Source organism: Halictus rubicundus, unplaced genomic scaffold (assembly GCF_050948215.1).
Source record: "Halictus rubicundus isolate RS-2024b unplaced genomic scaffold, iyHalRubi1_principal scaffold0476, whole genome shotgun sequence".
Taxonomy (NCBI): Eukaryota; Metazoa; Arthropoda; class Insecta; order Hymenoptera; family Halictidae; genus Halictus; species Halictus rubicundus.
Window position 1 is genome coordinate 61,970 of NW_027489017.1, and position 15,941 is coordinate 77,910.

The window sequence follows — 15,941 nt, forward strand, 5'->3', positions numbered from 1 at the left end:
GAGTAAAATTGTCGCGACTTATTCTCCAGAGTCAATTCGTCAGTGTTTTATTATGCACGAAAGGAATGGCACTCTCCGGTAGCATCGGAAGTATTTGCTACCGGAGAGGGCTATTCCTTTCGTGCATAATAAAACACTGACGAATTTGACTCTGGAGAGCAACTCGCGACAGTTTTACTCTCAAATGCACACACAGTCCGGTGCAGTCCGGAGTGTACGGTACGTTAAAAATGTTGTCATTTGAAATAAAAAAAATGTTTTCTTCACCATTTATTTTGCAATTGTTTTAGACAAATGCAATGTTTTCGTGGCAGGAACATTCTTCAAAATTTGAAGAATACGATCGAGGACCTTTTCCGAAACATCGGACAGTTTAAAATTGACGAAATTAAAGTTATTGAAATGAACGCTGCACCATGATATGCAGCCTCCGACGGGTGGCGGTAGAAACTGCGGCCGGACGAGGTAACATAAGTGCAGCATTCACTTCAAATAATTTGAATTCTTAAAAAAAGAATTGCCAAGGAGACACTTTGGGCTATATCCTCCTTTTTTCAGAATCAAATCCTCAATTTTTAAGAATATTCCTGCCATGAAAACATCGCATTTGTTTGAAACAATTGCAAAATAAATGGTGAAAGAAACATTTTTTTCAAATGACAACATTTTTAGTACACACTCTTATGTTATCACTAGACTGCGGATGTTTATTCAATTTCCAATTTTTACAGACACATTTCCAGAAAATGAAATGAAATAAAAAACTACTTTTCATGGAAACAGCCTCTGTACAACCAAAACAAATGAAAATCATGCTAAATTCTATCGAATTTTATTTTATAGCATTTTTTAAACATTTTCATAAGCCATAAATGCATAAAGATCCGCAGTCTAGTTATCACTATAAGGTCCTAAAAACTTATTTTTATAGGTTTGTTAGTTCTAGTCACATAATTTAATGAAAAAAGAGTGACACTTTCTTTTACTTGTCTGTAAAATCAATAAAATCTACAATATAAATTACTAAAAACTACATAGTTCATAGATACTAAACATAGTTCATAGATTACTGAAAACTACAACATATTCAAACTTGAAAAAAATGCATATGTATATTTAATGATGCATAGGTATATTAATACAAAATATACATTTTCTGCATTTGTCGATAGGAACAAATATCCATGTGCCATAGATGCATACAGATGAAGATTATTTCATGTGTTGCAAACATGTCTATCTTGAAAATTTCTTTTCATTTGTCAAACTGTATGTTACAGGCAGACGCGTATGGCTGAAAATGTCCAACAGCATGGGTTTCACGAGGGAGAATAAGTCTCTGTCGTTGCAACAACGAGCGTTTTACGAGAAGAATGGATATTTGGTGTTTCCCCGTCTTGTGCCGCAAGAGATCCTGGATAAATGTCACAAAAGGCAAGCTAATGATTAATATCTGTCCAATGAGTATCGGGACTGAAGTCATAAAAAAAATTATTGAAGATATATTTACATTGGGTTGATAACACTGTCCAACAAAATTAAACTTTTTTCCAATTTTGCAATACCTGTTGGGTGATTCTTATACACTTTGTCATCCTAAAACCGAATCTGAAAGTAGAATTGCTCCATCACGCAACGTTTTCGAAAAATTTTGGTTTTTGTAAAAATGCCCGATTTTGATACGAAACGACGTGTTACGCAAAAACTAAATACGCGAGGAAGTTCAAATTTGAGTCAAGAGATAGAGGGGACTCTCCTCTACATATTCATGTAGTCAATTATATTTTTATGGACTTCCTAATAGTTGTAAATGGTTGTTAAAGTTTGAAAATGTGCCGACGCGGGTACTTTGTACGCTCTATTTTTGTATTTATGTGAAAAATCCTTTATCTAGCAGGAATTTACTATACAGGAATGCATTCTACAGACATTTCTGGTAAAGAAACCATTCACGAAAAGTATTTGGTTCCCTTAATGTACGAGAAGGATCAGAAAATGTTAATTGACAGCGTGTGCGCGACGCGTTCGCGCCAGACGGCCATTGCAGCCTTTTCGCGACTCGCCAGGGCTGTCGCTATGCGTAGTCGACGCTGGTACCACTCAAGTATGTCTTTGCTTACTATGCTTAATTAAATACATTTTTTTTTGTCTTTTTGGGTGCCAATCATTACAAAAGATTATAAAAATACGAGTTATATTCACATTTCATTGTGGAAATGCTTAATAAAGAAAATTGACTCCAGCAATGCGGTGACTGGAAAATTTTATTTTCAGTAATTGTTGTCTTATCTTTATAATTGTAATACCAATGGACATTCAAGATTCTTCCGATTAAAATAAGTCCAAACACTATGTAAATGGGACTATTTTTATCGATTTTATTGATCGAAGTACATAATTAAGACATAGATCGCTCTATATTAAATCGATAAAATCTCGCGGAAGTGTATAAATCAGCCGGACTGTTTTTGTTCTATTCATGACGAAATTATTTTAAAATCAAAACAAGGAATACAATTCCAGCATTAATCTTTCATCAAGATATTTCAACAATGGAAAAACGTTACAAAGGAAAAGACTTATGTGCGGATGCTTGCTGATTACTGCTGGACACTTATTATTGAAAATCGGGATACCAGGAACAAACGTCAAGCAAGGTGGAAACATTTTAAATTTGTTTACATCAGAAATAGGTAAGTTTTTGTATTCAATTTTCTTTATTAAGCATTTCCACAATGAAATGTGAATATAACTCGTATTTTTATAATCTTTTGTAATGATTGGCACCCAAAAAGACAAAAAAAATGTATTTAATTAAGCATAGTAAGCAAAGACATACTTGAGTGGTACCAGCGTCGACTACGCATAGCGACAGCCCTGGCGAGTCGCGAAAAGGCTGCAATGGCCGTCTGGCGCGAACGCGTCGCGCACACGCTGTCAATTAACATTTTCTGATCCTTCTCGTACATTAAGGGAACCAAATACTTTTCGTGAATGGTTTCTTTACCAGAAATGTCTGTAGAATGCATTTCTGTATAGTAAATTCCTGCTAGATAAAGGATTTTTCACATAAATACAAAAATAGAGCGTACAAAGTACCCGCGTCGGCACATTTTCAAACTTTAACAACCATTTACAACTATTAGGAAGTCCATAAAAATATAATTGACTACATGAATATGTAGAGGAGAGTCCCTTCTATCTCTTGACTCAAATTTGAACTTTCTCGCGTGTTTAGTTTTTGCGTAACACGTCGTTTCGTATCAAAATCGGGCATTTTTACAAAAACCAAAATTTTTCGAAAACGTTGCGTGATGGAGCAATTCTACTTTCAGATTCGGTTTTAGGATGACAAAGTGTATAAGAATCACCCAACAGGTATCGCAAAATTTTTCTGGTGTTGGACAGTGTAATCTTCAAAATATGGCCCTGCTGTATCAATACAGAGTTACCAGCGGGTTTCCACAGCTTCCCGTTGGCAGGAAAAAATAAATCCCCATACTTATTGACCCTGTATGCCCGTATTTGAGCCCCAGATTTCAGTTATTGTGTTACAATAGTCTGCCCGTAACTTTCGTATCGTCGGGTCTGTCGAGCGACAGTTCTAGTAGAGATGCTACATTCTTTGTAGTGTGCCGAACGTAGAGAAGGAGAGCGATTAAGGGTTGACCCATACAAGACGGGTCTCACCGGGACCGGGAACGGGGCACGTTTTCCCTATGCCATACAGACTTGAGAGGCGCTCAAGATGCTCGCAACAAAGGCCAAGTGCCGCGCACCACGGGGGTTAGCTACCAGAACCCCAGCACCGTTTACTCCCCGCATACCGCTGAGGATCCTATGGTAGAGCCGACCGGGCCCGGCCCGGGGTTTCACGAAATATTCTTGCGAAGAATACTCAGCGATCCCGGTCGCCGTGGCGAAGGGAGAAAAACATTATAAATGTTGTATTATTTTAAAAACTACTTCACCGATGATGATGACCTATCAATCGAATCTCAATGGACTTTTCGATGTTTGAAAAATTGTTGGTTTTACAGACGCGTAAAAATACGTGTCACCCTTTTTTCATTATATTATAAGACTAGAACTGTCACACCGATGAAAATGAGTTTTTGGAAGCTTATAGCGAAAACATAACTCTGTTTACCGAAAATGTTGTCATTTGGAGAAAATGTTTTTTCACCATTTATTTGGCAATTATTTTAAACAAGTGCTATGTTTTCGTAGCAGGTAGCTTTGTAAAAATTTGAAAAAAATTGAGGCTATAGCCCCAAGAATCCTTCGAGATTCGATTGACAGGTCAAAAAGTGAATATCATAGTTCTTTTAATATAATAGTTACAGAGCAGTACTTCGATGATGCCTCTTTGAAATTTTGGTTTTTAATTTATGGAGCCTCCAAGGTTTCAATCAGGTAAAACCAGGTAAGGACGCGACGTTCGGCGATTCAGGTAGCCAATTGTAAGTGCACGACTGATCGACCCCTATTCTCCGACAGGTTTGGAAAAACCAATGTCCTCTGTGCTAATGATGGTATTTACCTTTCCTGTACACTCCGACTGCACAATACCCCAATAAAATACGGACCTCTTTTCCTGTTTTCTTTCTCCTTACTACGTGAAAGTTTCAATTTTAGGACAATCTCTGCCGACCCCCGCTTCAGAATGTTTAAAGAACATTATAAACGTTGTATTATTTTAAAAAATGAGGTTATAGCCTCAAGTGTCCCCTCTACAGACCTGTTTTTAAGTAAGTGGATACTTCAAAATTGACGAAATAAATTATTTCAAGTGAACCCGGGCCCGGGAGGCCATAGGCCTAACAGCCTCCCGGACTCTGCTTCTACCGTGCGCCAACCGTGCTGCTAGGCTATGTATCGCGGTGCAGCGTTCACTTCAAATAATTTTAATTTCGTCAATTTTGAAGTGTCCGATTTTTTAAAAACAGGTCCGTGAAGTGAATTTCTCTAACAATTCATAATTGTATTAGATCATGTGGCAGTCGCATATGTACATGGTGTAAGGACAACAAGTACAGCTGCTCGGTTGCTGCTCGTAACCGCTCGTCTGCCGTCAAAAAGAAGGCAATGTCGCGGTGCAGTGTACACTTGAAACCATTTTAATTTCGCCATTTTTAATGTGTCACCATTCTTGAGAAGCCCACCGTTAGGTATGCCTATCCCCATCACAGCTGCGCCCGTAGTCCCATTGTTTTGGCTTCGACGTCACCCGCTACATAGTATGTGTGACCGCTGTAGCCAATATCTCGACTGTAGCCGAAAGTACGCGTGAAACGAGGCCTGTCCCTTGCACTCTGATCCAATCGGCCGCGCATTCGTACCTATGCTCTGTCCAACGAGACCAAGGCAGTGAAGCACCCAGCGTGCGTCCTTTGCTAATTGTCTTGTAAGGATAACTTCAACTCTGTCGCACTCGAGCGCCTATGTTTACGTCTACTGTCTCGTCTCATTGGACAAGATATAGATACGCCATCGCATTCCTGCCAGGGAACCTTCCATCAAACCATGTTTAGGCTATCATGGACAAGAATTTAGGAGTTTTCCGTATACATACATTTTTTCGCTAGCGACCCTTACTTCAGAATGTCTAAAGAATATCCAGCAATTTTATGAACCTAAAATAATGAATAGTACAATAAATAGTTTTGCGGCTCCGCGAATTACAAAACGAAATTTCAAAGAGAAAGATGAAGAAACGTAGAATGCAGCCATATTTATTCAAATTTTTTCACACTTGAACCAGTGGTAAAATTTGCAAAACAAAGATATTTCTAATATTTTTTAAGTAAGAAATGACATTCACCAAGGAAAAAATAAATTATTTGAAAACAGCAGTCTTTTGTGATAACCCGGCTCAACCCCCGCCTCCCATTTTCTCTTGGACCACAACATACTTCAATGTCATCAAAATTCGAGACATAGATCCCAAAAAATGATCGAATTCACATGGAATGATCCCCTTCCTAATGTGGATATTTCCTTAAAAAAAAAAAGTAACAACTATTCTCGTTTTTGCAATATATGTATGTATAATTTACATACAATACAAGGATGTATGATGTTTCACCAAGAGGTAGGAAGGTTTGCTATTTCCATGGTATTGTAAAGGGGAGATACCGATAGTTTACCTAAGGAACCGTGAAGGCCCTAAAAACATTTTTTTTGTGCCATGCACAGCAGGGAACTGTCAACGCGCTCCCGAAAGGCCTTCTGGAAATGGTCAAACGCTCGAGATAATGACCCAACCGGGGCGAGCAGAAATATAGTTTGGAACACTGAAGCCCCGTCGACTCAAACCCTACACCCTGGTTTCGAATCTAGCGGCCAAACGTCCCCGGTCCCGTCCCGGTCTTGTATGGGTCGACCCTAAATCGCTGAGAGGTGAGGACTAGAACCAGCATTCCAGTTTCTCTTCAATTGTTAAATTGGTGCGTAACCCCGCACGATCTAGCATCTTAAAAATGATTAATATTGTAGTATCGCAGTTATTCATGCTAACCTTGCCAGGCGTAGATTTATAGTTTAGGGTAGTTTCAGTGCAGTTTTAGTGCTTTACCTGTGTGAGCACGTATTTTGCGGTGCTGGTCAGGCGGCGCTGCGGTCTAGTGTGCAACGGCCTTTAGGGATCGAGCGAGGGGCCTGAAAGGGTCATAAAAGTGAAAGCGTTTGGGACATTTGGCGAGAGTCGGGGGTGTTCGGGAAAGGTCGGTAGGGGCGGAAGGACTCATCGGAAAATGCGATGATGCCCGGAGTTGTAGAGTTGACGTCGAAGCGAGCGGAGCGTGTCGTAGCGAGCGGAAGTTGTAACTGTTTTACTTTATTATTTTAACGCGTGTACTATTAGTTCAAATAAATTATTTTAGTTCCCAATCGATTAAGAATTTAATCCTACAATATTAAACTCTGTGAATCATAGAAACTAAATTAATGTCTGAAAGGATAAATCCTAAACGACGAACCCGACGCGAGTTATATACAGTGACTCCCATAAATATTCGGACACCAGGTATAACTAACTTTATGATTTAATAATTCGTTTGTTGATAAAGCAATCGCCCTGGAAATTGTTTCTAGCAATAAAACATTTATTAAGGATGATAAACATATATAATTTATTTGAAAAATATATATACGTTTCATAATAAAAATTATTAAACGAAATAATGGATCATTTGTGGCTCACAAAAATATTCGAACACGTATTATATTTCTCTGGCAATCACCTTCTGGGGACGCGATATTCCAAGAACGGGAAAACGTTTGTTTACAAACAGAATCTCGTGGACCATTAGATGTCCATGCCACCTCACTACTGTCAGTAGTAAACGTGAATTCGTTCAAAATGGGTCGCAAAGGAAAGAATACGAGTTTCGATGTGTGGCAGCTTGTAATTTTTCATCGAGAAAAAGGAAAAACCTATCGCGAAATTAGTGCAATGCTTCGTATAAGTAAGAGTACTGCTGCAGATATCTGTCGACGATTTTATATTGAGAATCGCATTGATTCTATTCCGCAAACTGGAATACCAAGTCTCTTATGTACGAGGGAGAAAAGCAAAATTATTCGGAAAGTGAAAAAAAATCCGCGCTTAAGTGCTCCAAAACTAGTTAGTGAGCTATTAGGAGAAAGCTCCAAGAATGTTTCAGCCGAAACAGTTCGGAGAGTGCTGAGGCAAGCTGGTTACAATGCAAGAGTAGCTAGAAAGAAACCATTTATCAACGAAAAGAATAGGAATAAACGAAAAACCTTTGCAAGAGCTAATTTCTAAGGATGAGACATGGTGGAAGGATGTCATATTTGCTGATGAAAGCAAATTCAATCTGTACAATTCCGACGGAAGAACTATGGTGTGGCGGAAAGCGAATAAAGAGTTTAATTTTGAAAATACAAGAGGTACAGTGAAACACGGCGGAGGCAGCGTAATGGTCTGGGGTTGCATTTCGTCATATGGAGTCGGTAACCTAGTTTTTATTGACGGTATCATGGACAAAAATCATTATTTAAATATACTCAAAAATAATTTAATTCAAAGTGCTGAAAAAATGGGGCTTAATAATACTTTTAAGTTTTACCAAGACAACGACCCCAAGCACAAGTCACGTATTGTGCAAGAATTTTTATTATACCGCTGCCCCAAAATTCTTCATTCGCCGCCCCAATCACCGGACCTTAATCCTATCGAGAATTTATGGGATGAATTGGATAGAAAAATTCGAAAAACCCCAATTCCATCGATAGATAAATTAAAACAAAGACTTGCAACTGAGTGGTCGAATATAACTGTTGAATATTTAAAAAAAATTACAAACAGTATGCCAAACAGATTAAGACATGTTCTTAAACAAAATGGTTATGCCACGAGGTATTAAACAAATTTTGTAATGCTAAATTACATTATCTAAATTGAAAAATTAATATTGTCCGAATATTTTTGTGAGCCAAAAATGGTACATCATTTCTCTTACTAATTTTTATTATGGAATTTATGTATATTTTTCAAATAAATTATCTATGTTTATCAACATTAATAAATCTTTTATTGCTAGAAACCATTCCCGGGACGATTGCTTTATTAACAAAGGAATTATCAAGTCGTAAAGTTAGTTATAGCTAGTGTCCGAATATTTTTGGGAGTCACTGTATTTTATTCTATTGGAGCAACAAGCGCCACATCCTATATCACCCTGTTAGAGATTCTCCTCATCTTTATCTAACTATTTATTTATTTATTAACTTCTTCCCGTACTTTAACGAGTCTGACTCGTGATGAAGATTTTGGCTCAAACGTAAACATCATGAGTAGGACTCGTGGACTGAAAAACGGGCCAAACGTAAACATCACGAGTCTGACTCGCGGAATGACTTACAAATGAGCCCCTTAGTCGACAAGTGGCATAAGTCCAAAATTACGAAAAATGGGGTTTTTACAGAAATAGTAAGTATTAAGAATACTTGTTTTATTTAACACATTAATTTGTGTATACTTTGTTTTATGCTAATAAAAAATAAGATTCAATTTTACATCCTAAATAAAGTGACTGTAACAATATCTTGAATAATGGCATAAGTCCAATCTCTTGGACTTACTCCGTTATTCCACGGAACATATGGACTTACTCTACTGTTACATTCGATTAAAGGAAACTGGTATATGTACACGCGACAATCGTTTCGTATTTACTAAAACCGACGAGGGTCATTCATGTTTACATTAACTTCTAGAACTGTTTAGTATCTTATTAGCTTCCGTATCAGTAACATTCTGATATATTATATTTGCTCGAAATGATTAACGTTAACGCAAATCGTACAAAAAGTCGGAAAAGAGTAAGAAATAGTGATGGCTGGGCTGGGAATGTTGCAAAACGACTTCGTAATTCGGGTGCAGAATACGTAAACCGGAACAATAATATAGTTCCTGCGAAAAAGTTTGAAAACAAAGACTGTGGATGCCAGAAAAAATGTACAGACAAAGTTGATGGAGAAACACGGAAGAATCACTTCTATAATTTTTGGAAAATAGGATCCTTTAACACACAAAATGCATATCTTTGTGGACTTATACATAGTGTACCTATAAAAAGAAGACGACCACGAGATGAAAGTAGATGTATGAAAAGTAGCAGTAACGTATACTGTTTACCCAATATTGGTGACTCTACCAGTGTTGTATGTAAGAAGTATTTTTTGCAAACTTTTGGTGTCAGTGAGGGACGCGTGAACAGAGCTATAATAAAACATGCAGAAGGTGAAACTGTTGGAAATGACAATAGAGGTAAAGCAGCAAATCCGCGTAAACTTAGCGAAGATACTATTAAAAATGTTTCTGATCATATTCAAAGTTTTCCTGCTAATGTATCTCATTACACACGTGAACACAATCCAAACCGACAGTATCTAAATGAAAATCTCAATATTCATAAAATGTATATATTGTCTAAAGAAAAATGCTCTGGATTAAACATACTATCAGTAAAAGAGCACATGTATCGAGATATATTTAATACGCGTTTTAATCTACATTTTAAAGCACCGCGGAAAGACAGATGCAAGAAATGTGATGAATATAAAATTAAACTAGATGCAGTAAGTAGTGACCAAGAAGTTATTAAAAAACTTGAAGAAGAAGATGAGTTACATTTACGAAAAGCAGAAGCAGCACGTAATTCTATGAAAGAGGATATAAAAAATGCAAAGTGTTCAAATAATATTTATGTACGTAGTATCGATTTACAGAAAGCATTACCATTTCCAATATTAACAGTTTCTGATGCGTACTATAAGAGAAATATGTATTGTTATAATCTCGGTATTCACGACTTACGTGAAAATAAAGGATACTTTTATGTTTGGGATGAAACATTAGCATCCAGAGGATCACAAGAAATAGCATCATGTTTAGTTAAACATATTAAATCTGTTGCTGGTTATAAAGATAAGATAATTATTTATAGTGATTCTTGTACTGGACAAAATCGTAATATAAAAATAGCTTTGTCTCTGTTAAAATTAGTGCAAAGTGATGATATTGCAGCGAAGATTATAGAACAGAAATTCTTAATATCAGGACATTCGTTTTTACCGAATGATTCAGATTTTGGATGTGTTGAATCTGCAGCACGCCATACATCTATTTACATCCATGAAGATTGGTATCGATGTATGAAAACTGCTCGACATTCCAACAAGTTTGTGGTTTATGAAATGAAAAGAAACGAATTTTTTTCAACTAAACAGCTAGAACGGTCAATAACAAAGCGTAAGAAAAATACATTACGACAAACTGTAAATTGGTTCACCATTCAGTGGTTACACTATGAACGCGGAAAACAGTTTGATATTTTTTATAAAACTACGATTTCTGTGGATGTTAAGTATGAAATATTAAATATTCAGCGTGCTCGGTGTGGCAGGCCATTGCAGTTAAAAAATATAACGCAGGAAAATTTATATCCATCTGTGCGTCCTGTTTCTGAGGCCAAAAAGAAGGACATGATAGATTTGCTGAAATTTATCCCTCCAGTTCATCATGCATTTTTTCAAGCATTAAAGACCAGTACAATTGAAGAGACTGGTGAAGAATCCAGCAACGAATAAATTTCTTTAATACATAATATACAGTAAACTTGTAGTGCATTAAAAATGACATTTGTGTAACTTATGATTATGAATACATTAATAGCCATATGGCGTAAGTCACTTTCTCACACAAAAGTGGTATCACAATTCAGTACAATAATGGCACTTCATTATTCGTTACCTTACTGTTTGTTTACTATTGAAAACAATATGGATTTTATTTTCAGTTACAATGACATGATTACTGTTCTTTCGTTTTATGTGGTTACAATAAAGTTACATTGTGCATTGAATTTTTTGTACGATATTACACGGAAGTCTAATTTCTACAATATTAAGAAAAGGGACTTGATTCACTTATCAACTAAGGGGCTCAAATGACTATATCACAGGTATTTACATTCCGGCTAGTATTGCAACTGTTTTCGAACATCATTCTTGTCTGTTTACCGCGCATTGACCCCTATCGCTTGGGCCCGGATTTCGTCGTGCTAAATGGCACGGGAAGTGGTTAATCATCAAGAAAGACCATGTACACAATTCTAATAAACACTGACATCGATCTATCGATCGGTTCGGAGCGCCGCCGTCCCCACACAGTGCCCCCCGTTCCCCGCGAACGCCCCGGGTGGGCGGCTGCTCGCGGGGCGACGAGGGAAGTGGGCGCGTGGATCGACGCGCTTCGCCGATCGCTCAGTTCGTCTATTCACACCGCAAACGATATCGGTTATTGAACACCCGTCTTCTCCCCGTTTTTTCGGTAATCGTTCGTCGTGCGAACTCGGTATCTTTTATATCTTAGATGGTCGGTAACGTTCCAACTTGGAAACGCCCGAGAATCTAAAACGCACCCTTTTACACACACACACACACACACACACACACACACACACACACACACACACGCACGCACGCACGCACGCACGCACACGCACACGCACACGCACACGCGCACGCGCACGCGCACGCGCACGCGCACGCGCACACGCGCACGCGCACGCGCACACGCACACGCACACGCACACGCACACGCACACGCACACGCACACGCACACGCACACGCACACGCACACGCACACGCACACGCACACGCACACGCACACGCACACGCACACGCACACGCACACGCACACGCACACGCACACGCACACGCACACGCACACGCACACGCACACGCACACGCACACGCACACGCACACGCACACGCACACGCACACGCACACGCACACGCACACGCACACGCACACGCACACGCACACGCACACGCACACGCACACGCACACGCACACGCACACGCACACGCACACGCACACGCACACGCACACGCACACGCACACGCACACGCACACGCACACGCACACGCACACGCACACGCACACGCACACGCACACGCACACGCACACGCACACGCACACGCACACGCACACGCACACGCACACGCACACGCACACGCACACGCACACGCACACGCACACGCACACGCACACGCACACGCACACGCACACGCACACGCACACGCACACGCACACGCACACGCACACGCACACGCATACTTAAATTTAAAACACATACATACACATAACACACACTCTCATTATTGTAAATTTAAAACATTATTTTTTATAATATACTTATTGATTTACAGATCTTAGAGTAATAACTATTATTTTTCCTACAAGCCAAAATTCCTTTCCCTGCAAAATTAAAGAACCCACTACGGAAAGACGTAACAATAGTCAAGTCGGTGTACTTAATCCATATAAAAAACCCAATTGAAATTCCTTCATTTACCGTCCCCGAACGCGTACTGAAGTTACTGACAAACATTTCATAATTTCCTCGCTAAAGGTCTCGTGAAGGTCAACATATTGAACCTCGTTGGATTCGTTTTTTTATAAGCTATAAGACTGTTGTTGTGAAAATATGCATCCCCATTTATAAAAAAATACAGTGGCCTTGAAATCTCGAGAAAGATGACCTTGAGAAAAAATTCGGCCCATCACAGTATTGGCGCCTTCGAACAGAATGTTTTCTCCCACTGATATTTTTTCTATCATACTGTTATGCGAGACTGCCATTAATACTGATCTATTCTGACTCACGGGCCTTCTCATAGACTAGACGAAGGCAAATTACTCACCGGTACACAGATTCCAAAGTCCAATCTTGTGAAAACTCCGACTTCCACGTCATTCCCTATCTCTAAGGGCTAGCGTCATCCACTCCCCACGAAACTTCCATAGTTAGATGTATCCTTACACAAGGCCCTGCGAAAGGGCGCGCAGACAGAGAAGAAGAAGTTACAAGTAACCAGTCAGTCGACCCGTGTGCTATCGAGTTATTCGTCGTATACAAAATTGCTTTTTATCTTTGCTTGGCGATCTATTCCAAAATAAACCTAAGTTGTGCTGGAAGACTTTGGAGTTTATTCGAAGATTCTCTTCATTTACCCCTTCCTGCGGCATAACAATACAATATAAGCGATATATTTAAGGTGGTCAAGTTACGTGAAATATGTACCCTGTAGAAGAACGCGGAAAGAGACAAAATAAGAAAGAACGATATATATGTACATGAACATGTCTAAAACGCATACGAACTAACGCAGGCCTGCTTGATAACGCTCAGGAAAATGTACGCGCCTACCAGAACGGGTAACCCGATGTTCCGTATTCGGTGCCTCCGTAACAACGTTTGCTCTAGGTATATCTAAACACGGTATAATGACAGGCTCTGAGACATCGTCTTCCGCAAGGATATAGGCGGACTTTAACCGGTCAATGGTCACGGTACTAATACGGTATAAACTTTTATAAAGTGAAACGTTACGCTTTTGTTTTGAAAGGACTTCTTAAGAAGCATAATGCGTCTAATATAGAATCAGACAATCTACTTATTTTTTTTTGTAACAAAATCTGTAGCCGTAGAGAAATTTCTTTTATTTTATGTGCATGTTGGCTTTATAGTATACAGAACATCCAAAAGTTGCTGAAGATTGGGTGTCCTTTTTTCAGTGGACTCAAAAATTTGTAATTCCTTTGTTAGAGTCCGAAATTTATTCTCTTCTGCCGCTACACTCTTGACACTGAATTCTTGAAGGCTATGAAGGAACAGGGTTATGTAAGGCGGGTGCCTTAGAATAAGTGTTCAAATCAGGTGTACGTGACTGAGTCGTTTATTTATTATGGAGTGATGTCGCGAGAGCGTCCGGAGTGGTTCAACAAGAACGGCGATTAGCTTCGACTCGCGATTGAACTTGGACTACGATTTAGCAGCGACCGGACTGCGACTAGACTCTAAGTGACTCGGCGGAGAATCGAGACTGCGTTGACTCGTGACTGACTTCGTGACTGAACATCTCGCGTCGGTAGTCTCTGCCTTATATTCTTAAAAATGCTTGTCGGCTGATTGGTGGAAGTCCTTGCGAGGAACGTGACTGCTGGCTTATGTCAACGGGCCCAGCTTTCCCGGGTGATAGAAACCAGGCACGCGTCGCTGGGACACTCTAGGCTGGAGACCCTTCGACTACCCAAAATTTATGGTGTCCACTTGCGCTATTGAGTTCGTCGGTAGGAACTACAAGGACACATCTGTCCGCTAAGTGGCCAAAAACGTTAAAGACGTTTTCTCACAAATAGCGTCTTATGCTGTGTAAACCATAAATCTTTCTTGGTGCTGGTGCGCTGAAGATTTATCTTCCGGCGCCCAGCTAGCCGCTACAGCTATTTGCAATTTCTAATTCTAACTGTTTTTCCAATGATAGTTTCTCATTCTGAGAATCTGAAAGTTTTTCACTATATTTATAAGAATCATTGTTATATTTTCCAAAAAGTTTGCTTAGAATCTGTTTTGCCATTTTATACATGTTAGCGCCAATATGTTTCGGGCCCAATCAGGGACGGCTGCCGATGCTTTGAGCGGCGACCTCTGAGAGTCAGCTGATGCCTTGAGCGGCGACCTCTGAGAGTCGGCCGACGCTTTGAAATAGGTGACAGAGACACCGATCCCTAATTGCCGATTGCCGACGCTACCGTTGACGCGACGTCATCGGTGACGTGTCGGATGAAGAAACAATCGAGATGATTTCGGGGCGGATCTGGCCACGGAGTGGGGAAGGCAAGCATGCCTTCCGGTAAGAGGACTGTGGGAGACCGCTCGGCACTTACCCCAGAACCGCTGGACGATACGGGTTTCGATAGACCTCTTTGACATACATATCTGCCTTGGATGTTAAATAAAAAAATGTATCTTTTGAATCTTTTTGCAAAGATTCTGGATTATGCAGATATTTTATAACGGATACAACAATCTTGTCTCTTCTTTTAAATATTTCTTCTTTAATAAGAACAAGAAACTTATTACTCGATTCAGTATTCAGTTTTTCTAAAGTTTTATATAAGAATTTAAGAGAATTTAAGAATTTATATGTTATAAAATAAATGAGATTCATAAGAATTTTCCTAGATTTAAATTTCTCGAGAAATGAGAAATAATAAATTATAATTGTAGATTTGATGCTTTCACGGCCTGGAATGTACACATGATTAGTGGCTTTCGGGAGAGAGCCGTGTCCAAAAGGAATTTGTACCCAACGTTTCGCCATCATTGCAGCTGGCTTCATCAGGGGTGAAGACACTCTGATACTGGCGAGTTTCAAGGAAAACTGAATTTATATAGGGCTGGTCAATGTTCCGGAACGGTGCTCACCAGTACCTTTTAATTGTCCAGCTGAACAATTTAAAAGAAAACCTCGCATAATCTTCACATACTCGCCGAGCGTCCCATTTGAAATGCACAGGGCACGCTGGAAACCTAAGATTCATACCGTTTGAAAGTCATAA

General features: G+C 39.4%; 1 protein-coding gene across 2 annotated transcripts; it reads left to right on the forward strand.

Annotated features, from left to right (window-relative positions):
- The first annotated feature begins 8,882 nt into the window (after positions 1–8,882).
- On the forward strand, positions 8,883–11,470 carry LOC143364351 (uncharacterized). 2 transcript variants are annotated; one of them, XM_076804747.1, is made up of 3 exons: positions 8,883–8,956; positions 9,244–9,796; positions 10,052–11,470. In XM_076804747.1, the coding sequence occupies exons 2-3, from the start codon at positions 9,307–9,309 to the stop codon at positions 11,116–11,118; spliced, it is 1,557 nt and encodes a 518-aa protein (XP_076660862.1). In that variant the 5' UTR covers positions 8,883–8,956; positions 9,244–9,306; the 3' UTR covers positions 11,119–11,470. The 2 variants fall into 2 exon arrangements, with proteins under 2 accessions (XP_076660862.1, XP_076660861.1); XM_076804746.1 differs by having other exon boundaries at positions 8,892–8,956; positions 9,339–9,796.
- The last annotated feature ends 4,471 nt before the right edge of the window (positions 11,471–15,941 follow it).

Bases quoted from the DNA above. Each gene is read 5' to 3' on its own strand.
- LOC143364351 (XM_076804747.1), top strand. From the start codon at position 9,307: ATGATTAACGTTAACGCAAATCGTACAAAAAGTCGGAAAAGAGTAAGA. The intron at 9,797-10,051 runs GTAAAGCAGCAA...TACATTTTAAAG, and splicing joins TGTTGGAAATGACAATAGAG to CACCGCGGAAAGACAGATGC.